This window comes from Geotrypetes seraphini, chromosome 1 (assembly GCF_902459505.1).
Source record: "Geotrypetes seraphini chromosome 1, aGeoSer1.1, whole genome shotgun sequence".
Classification (NCBI taxonomy): domain Eukaryota; kingdom Metazoa; phylum Chordata; class Amphibia; order Gymnophiona; family Dermophiidae; genus Geotrypetes; species Geotrypetes seraphini.
The window spans coordinates 345,969,475-345,988,752 of NC_047084.1; the positions used below are offsets into that span (position 1 = coordinate 345,969,475).

The window sequence follows — 19,278 nt, forward strand, 5'->3', positions numbered from 1 at the left end:
GATAATAGATCTTTCATGCTTCGGAACTCAGACTAATAAAACAACATTGGAAGTGTCAAGATTTTTGAAGGGTGCATTACACCTTCATCCTCCAGTACATCAACCGTTTCCAATGTAGTGTCTTAATTCGTCCTGCAGGCCCTCGCTAAGACTTCTACGAGTCTTTGGAGGAGGCATACTTAGTGAACCTTATAGTTAAGATGGCATTTCTAGTGGCAGTCACATCAGCATGACGAGTATCAGAACTGCAGGCGTTATCCTGCAGAGAATCCTTCCTTAGGATATCAGAGGATGGAATAGTACTGCATACAGTCCCCTCTTTCTTGCCCAAGGTAGTATCAAGTTTCCACGTCAACCAGGAAGTATGGCTACCTACCTTCAAGCCCTTGGTATCCAAGAAGAGTGACCAAGTCCTGAAATTGCTGAATATTTGCAGAATGTTGGCTTTGGTATCTGGAACTCGCAGATGAATTCTGCCCAGCTTCAAAGCAGCCATTTTGAGATGGATTTGTATGGCCATTACTTTAGCCTATATCGGGAGCGGAAAACAACCTCCTGAATCCTTAAAGGTACATTCCAGGAGGTTAGAGCAGTTTCCCCTGAAGAAATTTGCAGGGCGGCCACATGGTCCTCTCTTCATACTTTAACAAAATGTTATAGGGTGGATGCAGCAGCAAGGGTGGATTCCGCGGTTTGGTCTTCCGGACATTCAGCGGGCTCATCTGTCCTGGCTTAGATTTGGGGGACTGCTTTGATAACTTCCCAAGTGTTCAAGAATGATATGCCTATTGCAATAGAAAGAAATATTAGACACTCATTTTAATTATCCTCTTTCTAGTAAATAGACACTTCATTCTTGAAGCTTGCCCTTTCAGATATTCTTTAGCCTTCTTTCTGTCTCAGACATGCCTGATTGCAATATATATTTTCTGTCCAGCAAGGTCTACGTTAAAGAAGACCTCTGCTATTGCGAGAGGATCAAGTAGTGTGATTCAGAGTTCCAGGACTGTTAGTGAAGGTTGCACTTGGATAGATGACTTGCTTGTTTTACCTTTTTATATATGTTAAATAGTTAATGATTATTTCATGTTAAATGTTTTGATATGAACAGAAAAGACATGGGCCTAGATTCACTAAAGTCAGCGATCGTTGCTAAACCTGTTTCACAAAACAGCCCATTCCATCTTTTCCCCCTCGATTGCCCATTTTCTGATCTGGCCATGCAAATTAGTAAGACCCCATGCAAAATAGCCAAGCGTGGCTATTTAGCATCAAGTTTTACTGATCTTAAAACTTGATTGCTGTAGACTTGTCGGCAACTGTGTTACCGACAGGTCTGCTGTTTCATGGCACAGATATTTTGCGTGTATTACACGTGTGTATTAGACAAGCAAAATATCTGTCCTATAAAAAAAAAAGAAAAAAAAATCCACCGCTACTGCAGGTCCTTCCCAACGACCCCCTACAATTATGCGCTCCCCTGACAATTGCAGCAACCCACCCAAACAAATGGCAGGAGGGATGCCCACTCCCTCCTGCCATGAAGGACCTCTCCTCTCCACCCTGAAGAAAATGGCAGGAGGGATGCCCACTCTCTCCTGCCTGCAAATACTTCACCCCGAAGAAAAAGGCAGGAGGGATGCTTACTCCCTCCTGCAATTGGAGTGCCCCCTCCCTCTCTTCTGTGCCTTTGATGGGAGCAAGAGGTACTAAAAACACCCTAAGGAAGTCACTGATTGGCTCAGACACCTCAGGCCCTTCCCAAGGGAGGAGCCTGAGGCATCTGAGCCAATCAGGGCCTAAGGCCCCTTCCTGTGCATCACATGATGTATCATTGCGAGGAGCAGGAGGTGTTTTTAGTACTAGAGAATGACACAGGGCCAAATTTGTCCCCATCCCCACAGGAACTCAATTTTCCAGTCCCCGCAAATTTTTTTACTGTCTCTGCTCCATTCCTGTAAGCTCTGCCTTAATTGCGCAAACCTCAAATACTTATACTTTTAAAGTGTTTGAGGCTTGTGCAGATGTGGACAGAACTTGCAGGAATGGGGCAGGGACAGGAAAAGAACTTGTGGGAATGGGATGGGAAAATGAGTTCCCATGGGGACAGGGAAAAATTTGTCCCCGTGTCATTCTTTATTTAGTATCTACTGCTCCCAATGTCAAAGGTACGGGGGAGGGGGGCACTCAAATGGCAGGTGAAGTGGGCATCCCTTCTACCTTTTTCTTCGGAGGGAGGGGGAGGTATTTGGAGGCAGGAAGGAGTGGGCATCACTCCTGCCATTTTTATCGGGGAGAGAGGAGGGTAGGTTCTTTATGGCTGGAGGGAGTGGGCATCCCTCCTACCATTTGTGGGTCACTGTGTTTGTCGGGAGTTGTTGGGGGAAGGCTGACGGTGGAGGGTTAAAAAAAATATTTTTTATGGGACAGATATTTTGTATATGTAATACATGCAAAATATCTGAGCCATTAAACAAAAAAACAGCAGAAACCCTGATAGCAGTGACAGGCGGCTGCTTCCCTGTCACTACTGTTAGGGCTCTGCACATGTCTCAATCGCTCACTGAGCGATTGAATTGGTGGGTCTGCATGCAAATGATTTGCACTTCCGTGAAAATCATTTGCATGCAAACTTAATAGTGAATCAATCGCTGTTGGGAAATCAGCCAGAGAATCGGCCAACAGCGATTGAGTTGCTATTGTTGGTGAATCTAGGCCTTGTTTCTTGGAGAGTGTCCCTTTTGTGTTTCTAGTCTAGGGCTGACTATCTGCTTTGATATAAACTAAGGACAGCTCAGAGTGAAGGGAGGCGGAGCAGAAAAATGTAAATGAGGCTCTCTACACAGAATATCACAATGAGGGATTGACTACCCAAATGTTCAAGAATGAAGTGCCTATTTACTAGAAAGATTTTGTCAAGACAAGTACCGTATTTGCCGGCGTATAGGACGACTGGGCGTATAAGACGACCCCCCAACTTTTAGTTAAAAAATAGAGTTTTGTGTTATACTCGCCGTATAAGACGACCCCTTCTTCCTTCTCCACCCCTTTGTATTCCCCCATGTGCTTTCAGCGTTCTTCTCCCTCCTCTGTCTTCAAGTGCTTTCAGAGTCCTTCCCCCCCTCCTGTCTTCACCATGGCATTTCAGCGTCCTTCTCCCCCCCCCCCCCTCCTTCTCTACCGCCCCGGGTGCAGCACAGCCAGCCAGGTCCCCTTACTTTTGTGGCACTTCCCCGACCGACCGACAACAGCCCGGGTCCGACAAACTTCCCTGCCCTTAACCGCAAATCTAAATTACCTTCTTACAGCTGCTGTAAGAAGGTAATTTAGATTCGCGGCTACAGGGCAGGGAGGATTGTCGGACCCGGGCTGTTATCGGTCGGTCGGGGAAGTGCCACAAAAGTAAGGGGACCTGGCCGGCTGTGCTGCAACCGGGGCGGGGCGGCCGCCCCTCTCTCTTGGTACCGCGAGGCTACTCTCCTTCTCCTTACCTGCCATGCCTGCAGCACAGAGCCGAACGGAAGTCTTCCCGACGTCAGTGCTAACGTCGGGAAGACTTTCGTTCGGCTCTGTGCTGCAAGCAGAGAAGGTAGGGAGAAGAAGAGCCGCGCGACTGAGTCATCCAGCCCCGCAAGTAAGGGCATGTAAACTGTACCCGGCGTATAAGACGACCCCCGACTAAAAAGTCATCTTATACGCCGGCAAATACGGTACATTATCTTTCCCAAAAGCCAAAGTTGTTATAGGATGAAATGAAAAGTATCCCTATTTGGTATATTTGTATCGTTTGAAACAACAAAAGGAGAATTCCTCATACAGATTGTTTTCCATTGATTTATCATTGAGGACATGTTCCTTTGCTATAGGCTAGTTAAAGATGCAGTGGTAACTTTAGTCATAGTGGAGGCAAGATAGATAATAGTATTTTATAACATTTTAAAGGTGTCTGACTTAACTTATTCTTTAACTATCAGAAAATTAGGCATATTATAGATAGAAGAACAAGCAGATCCAGCCATTCTTCCAAAGAAGATGTGAATTCAGATGAGTATGGTTCAGACCAGGAAAGTGGCAGCAGCGTGTCTTCTGATGACCAAGGCAACAGTGAAGCTGAGGAGGAGGGCATGGAGGAAGAAGAGGAAGATGATGAAGAGGAAGGTGAAGAAGATGAGGAATATGATCAAGAAGAGAGAGATCAGAGGGAGGGAAATGACTATGATACTCGAAGTGAGGCTACTGATTCTGACTCTGATTCAGGGTCCTTCACAGATGGAGATTCAATCAGATCAGGTTCCATCTCTGACATATCAGGTAATTTTTATTTTTTAAAAAACAGTTTGTATCGTATAGGTATCAGTATAGCAATCTTTTTGACTTTAACAACTTGCCAGTCTGTGTTAAGCTTCACTGAACTTTGAGAAGGACTTATATTGGTAAAAGAAATTGCTGTCTATCAGAGGAGAAAGGTACCATGACATAAACTGTTATGTTGACTAGGAAGTAGTAATCCCTGTAAATATCCATATTTAGGTGGTGGTTGGGTTTATAGATTTTTTTTTCCCCCCTGAAATGTCAAATAGATTTGTGTGTTAATTGTGGCCTCTTCAATGTTTGGCATTTTAGATATACAAAACTAGTTTTCTAGTGCAATAAGAGTGGCATTCTGGACAGTAGGGTATTTTCCCCATGCTTGTGAGCTGTGCAGAAAGAATCCATTCCAGGTTTTCAACTCCTCCTCCTCCAGAGGGCTATGCTGTTCCCTTCAGTTTTTCCTTGAGCATGTGAGGTGGAAAGTGTTTTTCTGATCTGCTCTGTATATTTCTTTATTATTTTTGGTATTTTTCATGGTTTTGTGGCTATTGGTGTACCAGAGCTCTCCAGTGTGGAGAAAAGCTCTATCTGTGTGGAGAAGCAGGCTTGGGTATGCAGCCTCCAGGTTTATCCCTTGGGGACCTGTTGGCCAGCCTTTAGAAAACTTTGTGAAGCTTGGGGTCATTAGCTTATCTCGCCTACTGAATTGCAGGGGTTAAATGTGGGGTGTTAAACATCTGCAGGGGGCTCAGTGGGGCTTTAGGGTGCTGTCTGCGATTTCACCTTCCCCCCTTTGGGTGCACGGTAGAGAGTTGTGCGGGGACAGAAATCAAACCCATCCTCAGCCGTCTCTACCCATCTCCCTAAACTTCAAAAGTAGTTATTTAATTATGCTACTGAATTAAAGGCTCTGGTAGAGACCAATTTACAAATGAGCAAAGAGACTTTATTAATTTGGAAATACTAATTGGAAAGAATACATACTTTGTAAATAGGTTTCTGCCAGAGCCTCTAATATAAATGTAAAAATACTACAGCTGATGAAGCAGTGGTGCTTGGGGATCCCCATCAGCCACAGCAAGGGTCAGCAAGTACTTCAATACTGGAGAAATAAAACTAGAAATGCATTTCCTGTTCTGTTGAACACAACATAAAGATATCTGCTGTATAAATTTACCAAATCTACCATATTTCACAATAAATTCCTGATTTTACCTTTGTTATCTGGACATTTATTTTTCCTTCAAGTTAGTTCCAGTTTCTCTCTTTTCCACTTTCCTGTTTTCTGCAAATTCTTCTTCTAATGGTTGCTGACTATTTGTTCCTACCACCATGCGTGGTCCAGCATTTCTCCTTCCCATTGTACAGCAGCCTCACTCCCTTCTATCTTGGATCATTTTCCCTCTTTTCCCCTTCCCCCTCCTGCACAGAATTTCTTCCTCTCTTTTCCACCCCTGTGTGAAACATGTCACCCTCTCTCACACTGTCCACCATCTTTCATTCCCTCCCTTGTTGCAAAGGGAGTGGGGGACGAGAGGGATCCAGGGTGCATCTCTTCTGCCCCTTCTACTGCCACATCCAACATTTCTCCCTCTCATCTTCCCCATGCATCTCTACCTCACTCCTCTCCCTCCCTATGCCCAGCAGTTCTCCTTTTTCTTCTTCCCATATGCAGCATCTCTTTCCCTCTCACTCACATCCATGCCTAGCAATTCTCCCTTTCTATTCCCTCTCCCACTTTGGCATCTCTTTCCCTCCCTCCCTAACACATGATTTATACCATTTATTCCTAGGCACTTTAGCTTACATTGTGATCCCTATTTTGGGACAGACAGGGTAATTTCATATGCCTTACCATTTTACCCAAATGGTCCTATTAATATTTAATTTTTATTGTTAAACCGTCGTTCTTGCTGTATATTTACATTTCTGTAACCTCATCGAACCAAAAGGCATTTTGCGGTATTCAAATAGACTTATCCTAAGTTCATGCCCCCTTCCTCTCTCCCTTCTGTGTCCCAAGTTCGTGCCTCCCCCTCCTTCTTTCCTTCCTTCTAGCCTTTGTAGGAAGTTTGTGCTTCTCCCATGTCCCAACATGCTTCCTTTCTCTTCCTTCCTTGTGACAATACACTCGCTTGCCCCCTCCCTCCCTTCTGTGGCTCAAGTACTTGTACCTCCTTCCTGCGAGTGTGTACCAGTTGGGCCACTTCCTTCCTGCCTTACTCGCTTCTTTGCAGGTCCGTGGGCGGCGGTTTCTGCATGATGTACCTGGCTGACCTGGAAGCCTTCACTCTGATGTCAGCTCTGATGTTAGAGGGAAGACTTCCGGGTCGGCTGACGTGGCTTTGTGGAGGGGAGAGTACTGCTAGAGGGCAAGAAGGAGGTGCTAGCAAGGTAATATTCATGGGAGTCCCTTGAGGTTCCTTCATCCCTGTGGGATCCCCACAGACTGAGGGGGGGGGAATCCCCAAGGTATTCCTGCAACCTCAGAAGATACCCTGCGAGATTCCCATCGGCCCCATTCCCATACAGCTCTCTAATGCACAGTTCTGTGGGGGTTGAGTATCAGTCCAAATTAGGTCCAAATGGCAGCCCAATGATCTCAGCATTTGGAGGACTAGCTGATTGAGACAGGGATTCTTCTCCCAGTTCCAGCTACTTCTTAGAGCTGAGGCAGGCTACAGCACCTTCAGGGCGCACATGTCACAGTGAGTAAGGTTATTACAGCGTATGGGCAAAATGGGGGCAAACAGAATGCTAGGAACGATAAACCGGATCATGAACAGGATCATGAACCGATTGGAGAAAGTTATCATGCCGCTGTACCGGGCTATGGTGTGCCCTTACCTGGAGTACTGCGTCCAGCACTGGTCGCCGTACATGAAGTAGGTCCAGAGAAGAGTGACTTAAGATGGTTAAAGGGCTGGAGGAGTTGCTGTACAGCAAAAGATTAGAGAAACTGGGCCTCTTCTCCCTCGAACAGAGGAGATTGAGAGGGGACATGATTGAAACATTCAAGGTTCTGAAGGGAATAGACTTGGTAGATAAGACAGATTGTTCACTCTCTCCAAAGTAGGGAGAACGAGAGGGCACTCTCTAAAATTGAAAGGGGATAGATTCCGTATGAACTTAAGGAAGTTCTTCTTCACCCAGAGAGTGGTAGAAAACTGGAACGCTCTTCTGGAGTCTGTTAAAGGGGAAAACACCCTTCAGGGATTCAAGACAAAGTCCTGCTGGACCGGAACGTACACAGGTAGGGCTGGTCTCAGGGCGCTGGTCTGTCCCAGCAGCGGCAATTCTTATGTTCTTATGGGGGGGGGACTGATAAAACCTATTTTTGAAGGTTTCTGCCACATCCTGTAGGGTTCCTCACCTTTAAAATCTTGTTTTCTGAGGTTTTTGTTTTTAATCTATAGATAAGTCATTTTTTGAGCCATTTTTGGTGTCAAAACACTGGTGTGGTGACCATCTTGGATTTTTAAATTTTTTTTTCCCTCAAAGTTTTCCCGATCCATTAAATCACCTTATTTTATCTCAAGGATGGAAACCTCAGGCTTTTACTCTTAATTCATGCTGGTTGAATACGACATGTGAAGAAGGGGCGGGAATGTTGGGCTTAGCTTCCCCTTTGATCTTTAGTGCTGAGGAACTTTTGGGGGGTCTTTGTACCAGGAGAAAATCCCTCTCAAGAGTCCCAGAACAGCGGCGTGCCTAAGTGTAAGAGTGTGGAAGCCGCGGAGCCCAAGAGACATATGGTGAAGTTACCTACTATTACTAATTTCTATAGCGCTACTAGATGTACAGCGCTATATATCAAAACATAGAAGAGAGAGTCCCTGCTCAAAAGAGCTTACAGTCTAGTAAAGACAAACTGGACAAGAAGGTGCATCTTTACACAGTGCTTAGGTGGGAGAATTACAGAGGGAATGATAAGACAGATATTGGTGCTTATCAGGTGGGTTGGAGTTTGGAATTGAAAACATCTTCAAAGAAGTGAGCTTTGAGTCTGGATTTGAATACTGTCAGAGACTTAGCTTGATGTACAGAGTCGGGCAGTTTGTTCCAGGCATACAGTTCAACAAAGTAGAAGGGGCGGAGTCTAGATCTGGCCGTAGAAGAGAAGGGTACAGATAATAGAGACTTACCCGATGAGTGGAGTGCCTTGGAGGAGAGTCTGGGGAAGGGGAGCTTAGTCTGCATAATTGGGTACCAACCCGGAGCTGACAAGTTCCATTCCTCCTCCAGCAGAAACTCCATAGCAGGGACTGACATTGGAGAGGAGAAGAGGAGGATTTCAAGATGGCAGCAGTATGTTACTCCTGAGCTGATCCAGGCACCTTTACCAAGATGCCGCATACTAAGCATAGTGGGATAGTTCGGATGGATCCCTCGACACTGAGAACTTCCTCCCTGATGCAGCGGTTGTTTTCGGGAGTTTGCGACTACTTTGAATCCCGCAGAGTTGTCTGGGGTATTGACAGCGCTATCTCCTGCTCAAGAAGAAGTAGAGAATTTTGCCCTGGAGACATATTTGTCTCCCCCAGTAGCTGTTCCCCCACTGCGCCCTGCCTCAATCGCAGCACTGACTGTAAAGCTCTGCCGAATGGAGATTGCAGGGGGAACCGTAGTTCGAGGGAGCAGAAGCCACGAAAACAACAGAGGAGCAGAGGGACCTGGGAGCTGACAGGGTACTCGGCTCTCAGTTGGTTAAGCCGCCGGTGGTTACATTGGAGAGCATTTGGGATGTTCTCTCCAGCCTGAACGTCACTGTGGCTAAGTCTTCAAGAAATTGCAACTTTTGTAAGTACAGTTGACTATTTGGGACTCAAATTAGAAGGTTCTAAAGAAGATTTTTCTAATAACTTAAAACAAGTAAATGAAAAGGTGGGAAAACTACAAGACTTATTGGACTTATTAAGGATAAAAATCAATTAAATTGTAAGGTTGAACAATTAGAAAACTTTAATCATCTTCTCAGTGTTCACCTTTTGAATTTTCCTAGGACCTTGGGGGTCTCTCCTATTGAGATGTTTAAAAGATACTTTGTTGAAATTTTGAAATTTTCTCCTGAGTGCATACCACCTGTTAATAGGATATATTTATGTACCATCAAAAAAAAAGGACCAGGGGTAAATTCAGTGGTTGAACAAGTTAATACTGAAGGTGTTCTTAATGTTACAGATCTCTTAGAATCAACTGTATCTGAATCTACAGACAGAATGACGCTAATAGTTTCGTTAGTCTTTGAACGATGTGAATGCAATTTTTCATCTGTTTTCGATCCTCACTATTGTTCTGTTGTAAAAAAGTTTATATATACCCCAACGTAGCTAGAAAGACACAGGAACGTAGGAAATTGTTTCTTGTGATAAGGCCTGAAACAGTCTCTTTGGGAGGTACCGTATTTTTATCCCAGGACAAGCAGGCAGCATATTCTTAACGTATGGGTGTCGTCACCGACGGAGCCCCGGTACGGACACTTTTAACTAGAAAGTTCTAGTTGACCGCACCGCGCATGCGCGGGTGCCTTCCCACTCGACGGAGGAGAGCGTGGTCCCCAGTTTCTTCGTTTCCGCGGAGCGAAGAAGACGCATGTGCTTTCAATGGCTGTTGAAATATCCTACTTTGCCTTCCCGCTCGCATAATTTTCTTCCTTTTTTGCTTTTTTCCCTTCGGGTTTCTATTTCGTCTTAAAAAAAAATCTTAAATTTGTTTTTTCCTTTATTTTCTGGCCGGCCCCGGCGGGGCCTGTTGCCAACATACAGGCCTCCGGGTTTGATTTTGTGGAGGCCGTGTTTCCATTCATGCCCCCTCAGCCGGGTTTTAAGAAGTGCCAGTGGTGTGCACGCCCGATCTCTCTCACTGACCCGCACAATTGGTGCTTGCAGTGCCTGGGTCCAGAGCATCGGGCTGACACCTGCACCTGCTGTGCCACTCTTAAAAAACGTACGTTAAAAAATAGGCAGATCCAGCAGAACATCCTTTTCGGTACCGGATCTGCCATGGAGTCTGCCACACCATTGACGGCGCCTTTAAAGTCGGCACCGACTACCTCGACACCGCCTGATCCTTCCTCGGGGTCGATAGCGTCAGGTAAGCCGGCTAAGAAGCCTCCCTCTTCCCTTGAGCGCCCTCCTGCCACAGCGGCGACACCGATCCTCCCAATAAAGCCGACCCCGTAAACGCTCCGCCCCGAATTCGGTGAGTGCCTCGTTATCGGCCTCATCGCCGGGGCGTAGAGCAGCACCTATGGTACCGAAAAAGAAAAAAGCGGTACCGGTGCCTCCTCTGGACGACCGCATAGCGGCCATACTCCAAACTCAATTGCAAGAGCAACTACAGCAACAACTAAAACACCTGTTGCCAACAATATTGGCCCCGCTCCTTCCGGTACCGGACCGGCCCGAGCCTCGCACCGTACCACCGGAGTCGACTCCATCGGTACCATTAAACACGTCTATGCCGGTGCTCTCGGCGGAACCAATTAATCCTCTCGTGCAACTACACTCTGATGCCGATCCTCTCCAACATCGGGACCGGCACCAAGCCCCCCGAGACCGAGACCGGCACCGCTCTTCTTCCCCCGGTACCGTCTCCATGCGTTCTGGCAAATCTCTTTCTAAGACTCGCCACGCAGAACCATCCACACCACCGTCCCATCCTATACACACCGACATCAGAGACCGCTGGGAAGAATCCCAACCTGGTACCGACGATGAGGCTTCTTCATCCGACGAGGAACCCTCCACAATCGATTTCAGATTCAGCACCGCCACTATCAGTACAAAGTGCTACCCTTTGGCCTCGCATCATCGCCCAGGGTGTTCACCAAGTGCCTTATTGTGGTGGCGGCCTTTCTCAGATCTCATAACCTCCAGGTGTTCCCCTATTTGGACGACTGGTTGATCAAAGCACCTACGTCTCCACTTGTACTGCAAGCCACTCGACATACCATCTCCTTCCTCCATCTCCTGGGGTTCGAGATCAACTACCCCAAGTTGCATCTGCTTCCCACACAGCGACTTCAGTTCATTGGAGCCATTCTCGACACCACTCGGATGAGGGCGTTCCTCCCCTCCGACCGTCAACGGACCCTGCTTCATCTTTGCCGTCAGGTACTCCTTCATCACTCCATTCCAGCTCTCCAGATGATGGTCCTCCTGGGCCACATGGCTTCCACGGTCCATGTGCTCCCTCTGGCACGACTCCGCCTCAGAACACCTCAGTGGACTCTAGCCAACCAATGGTCTCAGACCACGGACCTTCTTTCTCATCCCATCTGTGTGACATCGTCTCTTCAGCGATCTCTTCAATGGTGGTTGAATTCCTCCAATCTTTCCAGGGGTCTGCTTTTTCATCTACCCCCTCACTCCATGGTCATCACCACGGATGCCTCCCCCTACGCATGGGGAGCCCACCTGGGAGAACTTCGCACTCAGGGTCTCTGGACCCCTCAGGAGCATCAACATCATATCAACTTCCTGGGCCTTGTTCTATGCACTCAAGGCTTTCCAGCACCTTCTCTACCCTCAGGTTCTTCTCCTGTGCACGGACAACCAAGTTGCCATGTATTACATAAACAAGCAAGGCGGCACTGGTTCTTCCCTCCTCTGTCAGGAGGCCCTCCGCATTTGGACCTGGGCCACGGCCCGCAGTTTCTTCCTCAAGGCTGTCTACATCCAGGGCGAACAGAACTCCCTGGCCGACAATCTCAGCCGCATCCTTCAACCTCACGAGTGGACTCTAGATCCGACCACACTCCACTCCATCTTCGATCGGTGGGGCACTCCTCAGGTGGACCTCTTTGCAGCTCCTCACAACCATCAGCTGCCCCAGTTCTGTTCCAGACTCTTTTCTCCTCATCGTCTGGCCCTGGATGCGTTCCTGCTCAACTGGACGGGTCGGTTTCTCTATGCTTTCCCTCCACTTCCCCTGATGTTGCGGACATTGTTCAAACTCCGCAGAGACAATGCCACCATGATTCTCATCGCTCCTCGGTGGCCTCGCCAACACTGGTTCTCTCTCCTGCTCCAGCTCAGCTCCAGGGAACCCATTCCTCTTCCTGTGTTTCCTACTCTACTTACACAGCAGCATCAGTCTCTACTACATCCCAATCTGTCTTCGCTCCACCTGACAGCTTGGTTTCTCTCGGGCTGACCTCCCCAGAGAATCTGTCTCAGCCTGTCCGTCGCATTTTGGATGCCTCCAGGAAACCGGCCACCTTCCAATGTTACCATCAGAAGTGGACCCGGTTCTCCTCTTGGTGTCTACTGCATCACCACGATCCCACCTCTTTGGTGGTGGAACTTGTACTTGACTATTTGCTCTCTTTATCTGACGCTGGCCTCAAGTCCACCTCAATCAGAGTTCACCTCAGTGCCATCAATGAGTTTCATGAGCCAGTACTCGGAAAACCTCTCATGGCTCATCCCCTGGTTTCCCGGTTCATGAGAGGCCTCTTCAATGTCAAACCACCTCTGAAGCCTCCTCCAGTCGTCTGGGACCTGAATGTGGTTTTGTCCGCCCTCATGAAACCTCCGTTTGAGCCTCTTGCCTCCACTTCGCTCAAATTTCTTACCTGGAAGGTGCTTTTCCTCATTGCCATCACCTCTGCCAGGAGGGTTAGTGAGCTGCATGCACTGGTTGCCGACCCGCCTTTCACTGTTTTTCACCATGACAAGGTGGTTCTGCGCACCCATCCTAAGTTCCTTCCCAAGGTGGTCTCGGACTTTCACCTCAACCAGTCCATTGTTTTGCCTGTCTTTTTTCCCAAACCCCACTCTCATCCTGGGGAACAGGCACTGCATACGCTGGACTGTAAGTGTGCCCTTGCTTACTATCTTGATCGCACCAGGGCTCACCGCTCATCCCCTCAGCTCTTTCTATCTTTCGACCCTAACCGTATAGGTCGTCCTGTCTCTAAACGCACGCTTTCCAACTGGCTTGCTGCCTGCATTGCCTTCTGTTATGCTCGGGCCGGTCTCTCACTGGAAGGAGCTGTCACGGCCCACAGGGTCAGAGCTATGGCTGCTTCTGTGGCTTTCCTCTGTTCCACGCCCATTGAGGAAATCTGCAAGGCTGCCACTTGGTCCTCAGTTCACACGTTCACTACTCACTACTGTCTGGATGCCTTCTCCAGGCGGGATGGGCTCTTCGGCCGATCTGTGTTACAAAATTTATTTTCCTAATGGCCAACCATCCCTCCTCCCCCTCTGTTAGCTTGGAGGTCACCCATACGTTAAGAATATGCTGCCTGCTTGTCCTGGGATAAAGCACAGTTACTTACCGTAACAGGTGTTATCCAGGGACAGCAGGCAGATATTCTTAGGACCCGCCCTCCTCCCCGGGTTGGCTTCTTAGCTGGCTTATCTTAACTGGGGACCACGCTCTCCTCCGTCGAGCGGGAAGGCACCCGCGCATGCGCGGTGCGGTCAACTAGAACCTTCTAGTTAAAAGTGTCCGTACCGGGGCTCCGTCGGTGACGACACCCATACGTTAAGAATATCTGCCTGCTGTCCCTGGATAACACCTGTTAAGGTAAGTAACTGTGCTTTTTTGCTCCATAAGACGCACCCTAGATTTAGAGGAGGAAAACAAGAAAAAAAACATTCTGAACCAAATTCTCCCTACTAGGCTCTGCACCCAACCCTACACTCCTTGCCAGACTCTGCACCCTGTCCCCCCCTTTGGTGATCTAGTGGTAGGCCAGGACAGGGCAGGAAGACCTAGTGGCAGGCAGGCAGGTAGGTCCCATACCTTCCATTTACCCCCAGTACCTTAAATCATCCCCTCCATCCCCCCTTGTACCCCCAGTACCTTAAATCATCTCTATATCCCCACGTACCTCCCCAGAACCTTAAATCATCCCCCATACCCCTGTACCCTTTTAAACACCCCCGTACCTTTTAAATCATATCCCTCTGTAACTTCTTTTTTTTTTTTTTTACCCTGTACCTTTTATTAAAAAAAAGGTTTTATTGAGTACAACAGAAAACCAAATATAAATAAAACCGTACAGGATAAATCTTGGCACTCAACCCAGAGCACGCAAACCCCTTCCCCTAACCTCTGGAAACAAATGCAGTGAGGCCCAATATAAAAGACCCAATGCCAAAAACACAGAAAACAAAGAAGACCTCAAACTAGTCCCCCCAATTCACTCTTTCAAAGAAACAATACAAGATATCCATCCAATAAACATGAAATGTTAAGAATAGCCTAACCCCCTCCCACCTCCCAAAGTCCCTCCCTACCCCTAAACCCCCCACCAATTGCATCGTAGGAAACAAAGGAAGTAGAGAGAGAGGAAGAAAGAGAAACGAGAGAAACAAAGAAAGAGAAGAAGCATGGCAAGCAAGGCGGATGAGACTACCCCCTATCTTTTTAAAATTCTTCCTTCCCTCCCTCGACGTCTCCGTACTATTTCTGGGCAGCAGTCACAAAGTCAGGGGTGCGGAGGTCAGGCGCAAGCTTTCTGTGTTCCCTCCTGGCCCCGTGCTATTTTCTGAATGGCTGCCAGCAGTTCTCAGAGTCCTGCGAGAACTGCCGCCAGCCATTCAGAAAGTGGCAGGGGCTAAAGCGGGAGCGCGGAAAGCTTAGTCCTGATCTCTCCATGCTCGTGACTCGTGCGCCTGGTGCCCTGAAATAGTACAGAGCCGTCGATGGAGGTAAGGAAGAATTTTAAAAGGTATGGGATTAAACAAAAAAGGTACAGGAGGGTATAATTAAAAAGGTGGGGTATTTGTTTTAAGAAGGTGGTCCTGTGGTGGTGGTGGATGGGCGGTGTTCAGAAAGGTGGTGCAGCTGTGCGGGGGGGAGGGGTTGTACAAATTTTGTATCTTCACTTCATAAAACGCACCGAGATTTCCACCCACTTTTGGGTGGGAAAAAAGTGCGTCTTATGGAGCAAAAAAATACGGTACATTTAACCTACCCTTGTAAAAGCCTAGTTAAGTATTTAGGGATTAAATATGTGTTTAATTCTCCTGAACAGTTGCGAGCTTTTTTGGATCTGAAAAAATTGGCTATGGGAAATGTTTAGTTATTGTGAACAGTAATTAGTTAAAATGGGATTCTTTTGCTGTTAAGCTTATTCCTAATTAATTACATGAATAATAAGTTTCTCTTCACTCATTTGGAACTCCTCCTCCACTGATTGAGGTCTAAGGAGCTTTTCTTGTTTTATTTCAATTATATTAAAATCTTCCTGTATAATTTTATGCTGCATTACTTTCGCAAGAGTTAAGTCTTGTAATATAATTTGAAAATTGATAAATAAAAAAAATAAAAATTCAGACATCAGAGAGAAGGTCCCGGGACTTATCTCCAATGTCAGAATTGACGGGGGGGGGGGGGGGGAGGAGAGTCTTGTGTGCTGGAAGTAGGGTATTTTCCCCATGCTTGTGAGAAAGAATCCATTCCAGGTTTTCTACTCCTACTCCTCCAGAGGGCTATGCTGTTCCCTTCAGTTTTTCCTTGAACATGCAAAGTGGAAAGTGTCTTTCTGATCTGCTCTGTATATTTCTTTATTATTTTTGGTATTTTTAATGGTTTTGTGGCTATTGGTGCACCAGAGCTCTCTAGTATGGAGAAAAGCTCTATCTGTGTGGAGAAGCAGGCTTGGGTATGCAGCCTCCAGGTTTATCCCTTGGAGACCTGTTTGGCCAGCCTTCAGAAAACTTTGTGAAGCTTGGAGTCCTGCTACGGAGTTTCTGCTGGGGGGAAGGATGGAGCGTGTCGACTCTGGGGGTGGAGGGTTGTGCAGCAGGCATGCTGACGACAGGGAGCCATCCTGCTGGTGGTGGCCAGGCCACATACCCCCAACAGGCAGCGGGTATGCGAACCACAGGTTGAGAAACAGAATTGGCAACAGATGTTCGCTCAGCTTAAGGTGGATTCCTTGGTAGCTCATTTATTTAAAAAATTTGTCAACCGCCTAGTTCTAGGCGGCCTTACAAAAATAACATACACAAAATGGAATAAACAAGTCTTGTACAAACATCTTAAGTTACAGATAGGTAATTACATCTTAAAAAGCCATGGTTCATAGCTCCTCATGGTACAATTCATCCAAAAACCAGCATTAGGCAAAAACATCTTTTATTGGAATGCTTCTATAAAGAGTGCAGTTTTGAGCATTTTGTTTTAAACTTCTGAATATCAGATAGGACTCTTTGTTAATTTGTTCAATAGCGTTACTCGACTTCAAGAGACGTTGGGACAAACAAGTGGGGTTGCTGCAGAGTCATGCTTAAAAAACGGACTCATGGGAGAGGCAAATTTTGCTGAGGGAGGGTTCATGAGTGGGCAGACTTGTTGGGCCACCGGCTTTTTTCTGCTGTCATACTCTGTTTCTATGTTTCTCTATGTTTACTCCTATGGAAATAGCAGAAGTTCTCGTATTCTCATAATGTGTTTTTGAGAAGTCCATCAATGACAATCGTATTGCACCTTCAGACCGCAAAGTTCTGAACGGTCGGTAGATTGCCATAATTTGCAATAGATACCAAGGAATCCCATGGTAAATGACTTTGAACACCAGAGTTTGTCTTGAAAATACACAATCGCACAGGTAACCAGTGCAGTTTCTTCCACCAAGGTGTTATTGTGGTCAAATTTTCTAACCCCACAAATTAACCTTGCAGCATTCGTAATGCTTTACACTGTATTGTTGGAATCCCTAAATAAAGGGCATTACAGTAGTCTAGTTTTGATAAGACTATCATCTGTACCACGAAGTCATAGGGAAGTGTAATATTAAAAGATACATAGGATTGCAGAGTGGATGAAGTCAAAGCTTTGGCTTTAGGGATCAAAGCAGCTACAGCATCCTCTTTTGTGGCATGCGCTTGTCATACCAAGATGTGTTGGCTCACCCCGGCAGCAGGCGAGCCTTTTCCCCAGCTGATGATAGGAGGAGTGGATTATGTGGCTGATGCTCTCTACGACATCCAAGTCATGAGCAAAGTCTCAGCTTATTCAATTTCAGCCCACAGAATGCTCTGGATCAGACAATGGGCAGGAGATTTCCACCTTCAGGGAGTTCCCTCCTATTCCGTCCACAATTTGGCTCTTCTGTATTGCGCATAAGTTCTTCACCCCCTAAACTGTACTGTTCCTTCGGGTTTTTGCAGCCCAAATGCATGACCTTGCATTTCTTAGCATTAAATTTTAGCTGCCAAATTTCAGACCATTCTTCAAGCTATGCTACGTCTATCTTCATGTTATTCACACCATGCAGGGTGTCTACTCTATTGTAGATTTTGGTGTCGCCCACAAAGAGACAAAGCTTACCTGACAACCCTTCAGCAATATCGCTTATAAAAATGTTAAAAAGAACATGCCCAAGAACAGAACTTTGAGGCACACCACTGGTAACATCCCTTTCCTCAACATTGACTACTACCCTCTATCGTCTTCCACTCAACCAGTTCTTGACTTAGCCCTTCACTTTGGGGCCCATCCCTAGGGTACTCAGTTTATTTATTAGATGCCTATATGGAGCCAAATTGTGGACGGAATAGGAGGGAACTCCATGAAGCAGCCACTCGTTGGTGAAACAAGAGCCTTGTTGGATTTGGACACAGGTTCCTTAACTTCACTTTGAATGCTGAATATGCAGGAAGATCTTTGCATCGGATCGCGATCCTGGCTCGAGTAACAGCTGTGAAGATAAGTGAAACTTTTCCTTAGGTTCTTTTTCCTGTTCCCTGTGCACAGTGGTGGGATATGTTCCCATTTTGAAATATTTCATTTTTTTGAAAAATAGTGGAGTTGTTTGCCCATGATACAGAATAAGAACGGCTGATAAACTCATTGGGTTGCCGTCTGCATATAAAACCAAGTTGAGGCTTTTTCTCCACTGTAAGGAAATGGTGTTCAGTGGGCATTTCCACTACTTGGCTAATAACATTTTTGGGCTTTAGATTGATTTAAACCTTTCTATCTTATCTCCCCTCTGCCTTTCCTCTGAAGTATACATGTTGAGATTTTTGTTTGTCCCCTTAACCTTATGACGAAGACCACGCACCATTTTAGTAGCCTTCCTCTGGACCGACTCTATCCTTTTTATATCTTTTTGAAGGTGCAGTCTCCAGAATTGTACTCAATATTCTAAATGAGGTCTCACCAGTGTCTTATACAGGGGCATCAATACCTCCTTTTTTCTACTGGCCATACCTCTTCCTGTGCACCCTAGCATCCTTCTAGCTTTCACCATCACTTTATCAACCTGTTTGGCCACCTTAAAATCATCACATACAATCACACCCAAGTCCCACTCTTCTGTATTGTGCATAAGTTCTTCACCCCTTAAACTGTACCATTCCTTTGGGTTTTTGCAGCCCAAATATATAACCTTGCACTTCCTAGCATTAAATGTTAGCTGCCAAATTTCAGACCATTCTTCAAGCTATGCTACGTCTATCTTCAAGTTATTCACACCATGCAGGGTGTCTACTCTATTGTAGATTTTGGTGTCGCCCACAAAGAGGCAAAGCTTACCTGACAACACTTCAGCAATATCGCTTATAAAAATATTAAAAAGAACATGCCCAAGAACAGAACAGAACTTTGAGGCACACCACTGATAACATCCCTTTCCTCAACATTGACTACTACCCTCTATCGTCTTCCACTCAACTAGTTCTTGACTTAGCCCTTCACTTTGGTGGCCCATCTCTAGGGTACTCAGTTTATTTATTAGATACCTGTATGGAACACTGTCAAAGGTTTTGCTAAAATCTAAATACACAACGTCTAGCGCACTCTCTCTATCCAATTCTCTGATCACCTAGTGAAAGAAATCGATCACACTCTTGTGACAAGACCTACCTCTAGTGAATGTTGCCTCTGGTCTTGCAATCCACTGGATTACAGAAACTTCACCATTTTCTATTTTAAAAGCATTTTCATTAATTTGCTTACCACAGAAGTCAGACTGGACCACTTTTGTGGAGAGGGACCACA

The 19,278-nt window shown here is 46.3% G+C and overlaps 1 protein-coding gene across 8 annotated transcripts in view; it reads left to right on the forward strand.

Moving 5' to 3' along the window:
- YTHDC1 (YTH domain containing 1) overlaps positions 1 to 19,278 on the forward strand; it is a 397,408-nt gene that overhangs the window by 110,485 nt on the left and 267,645 nt on the right. For all 8 annotated transcript variants that reach the window (XM_033963055.1, XM_033963075.1, XM_033963093.1 and 5 more), the window contains one exon: positions 3,975 to 4,311. In XM_033963055.1, coding sequence (XP_033818946.1) covers positions 3,975 to 4,311 — 337 coding nt within the window. The remainder of the gene's footprint in view (positions 1 to 3,974; positions 4,312 to 19,278) is intronic.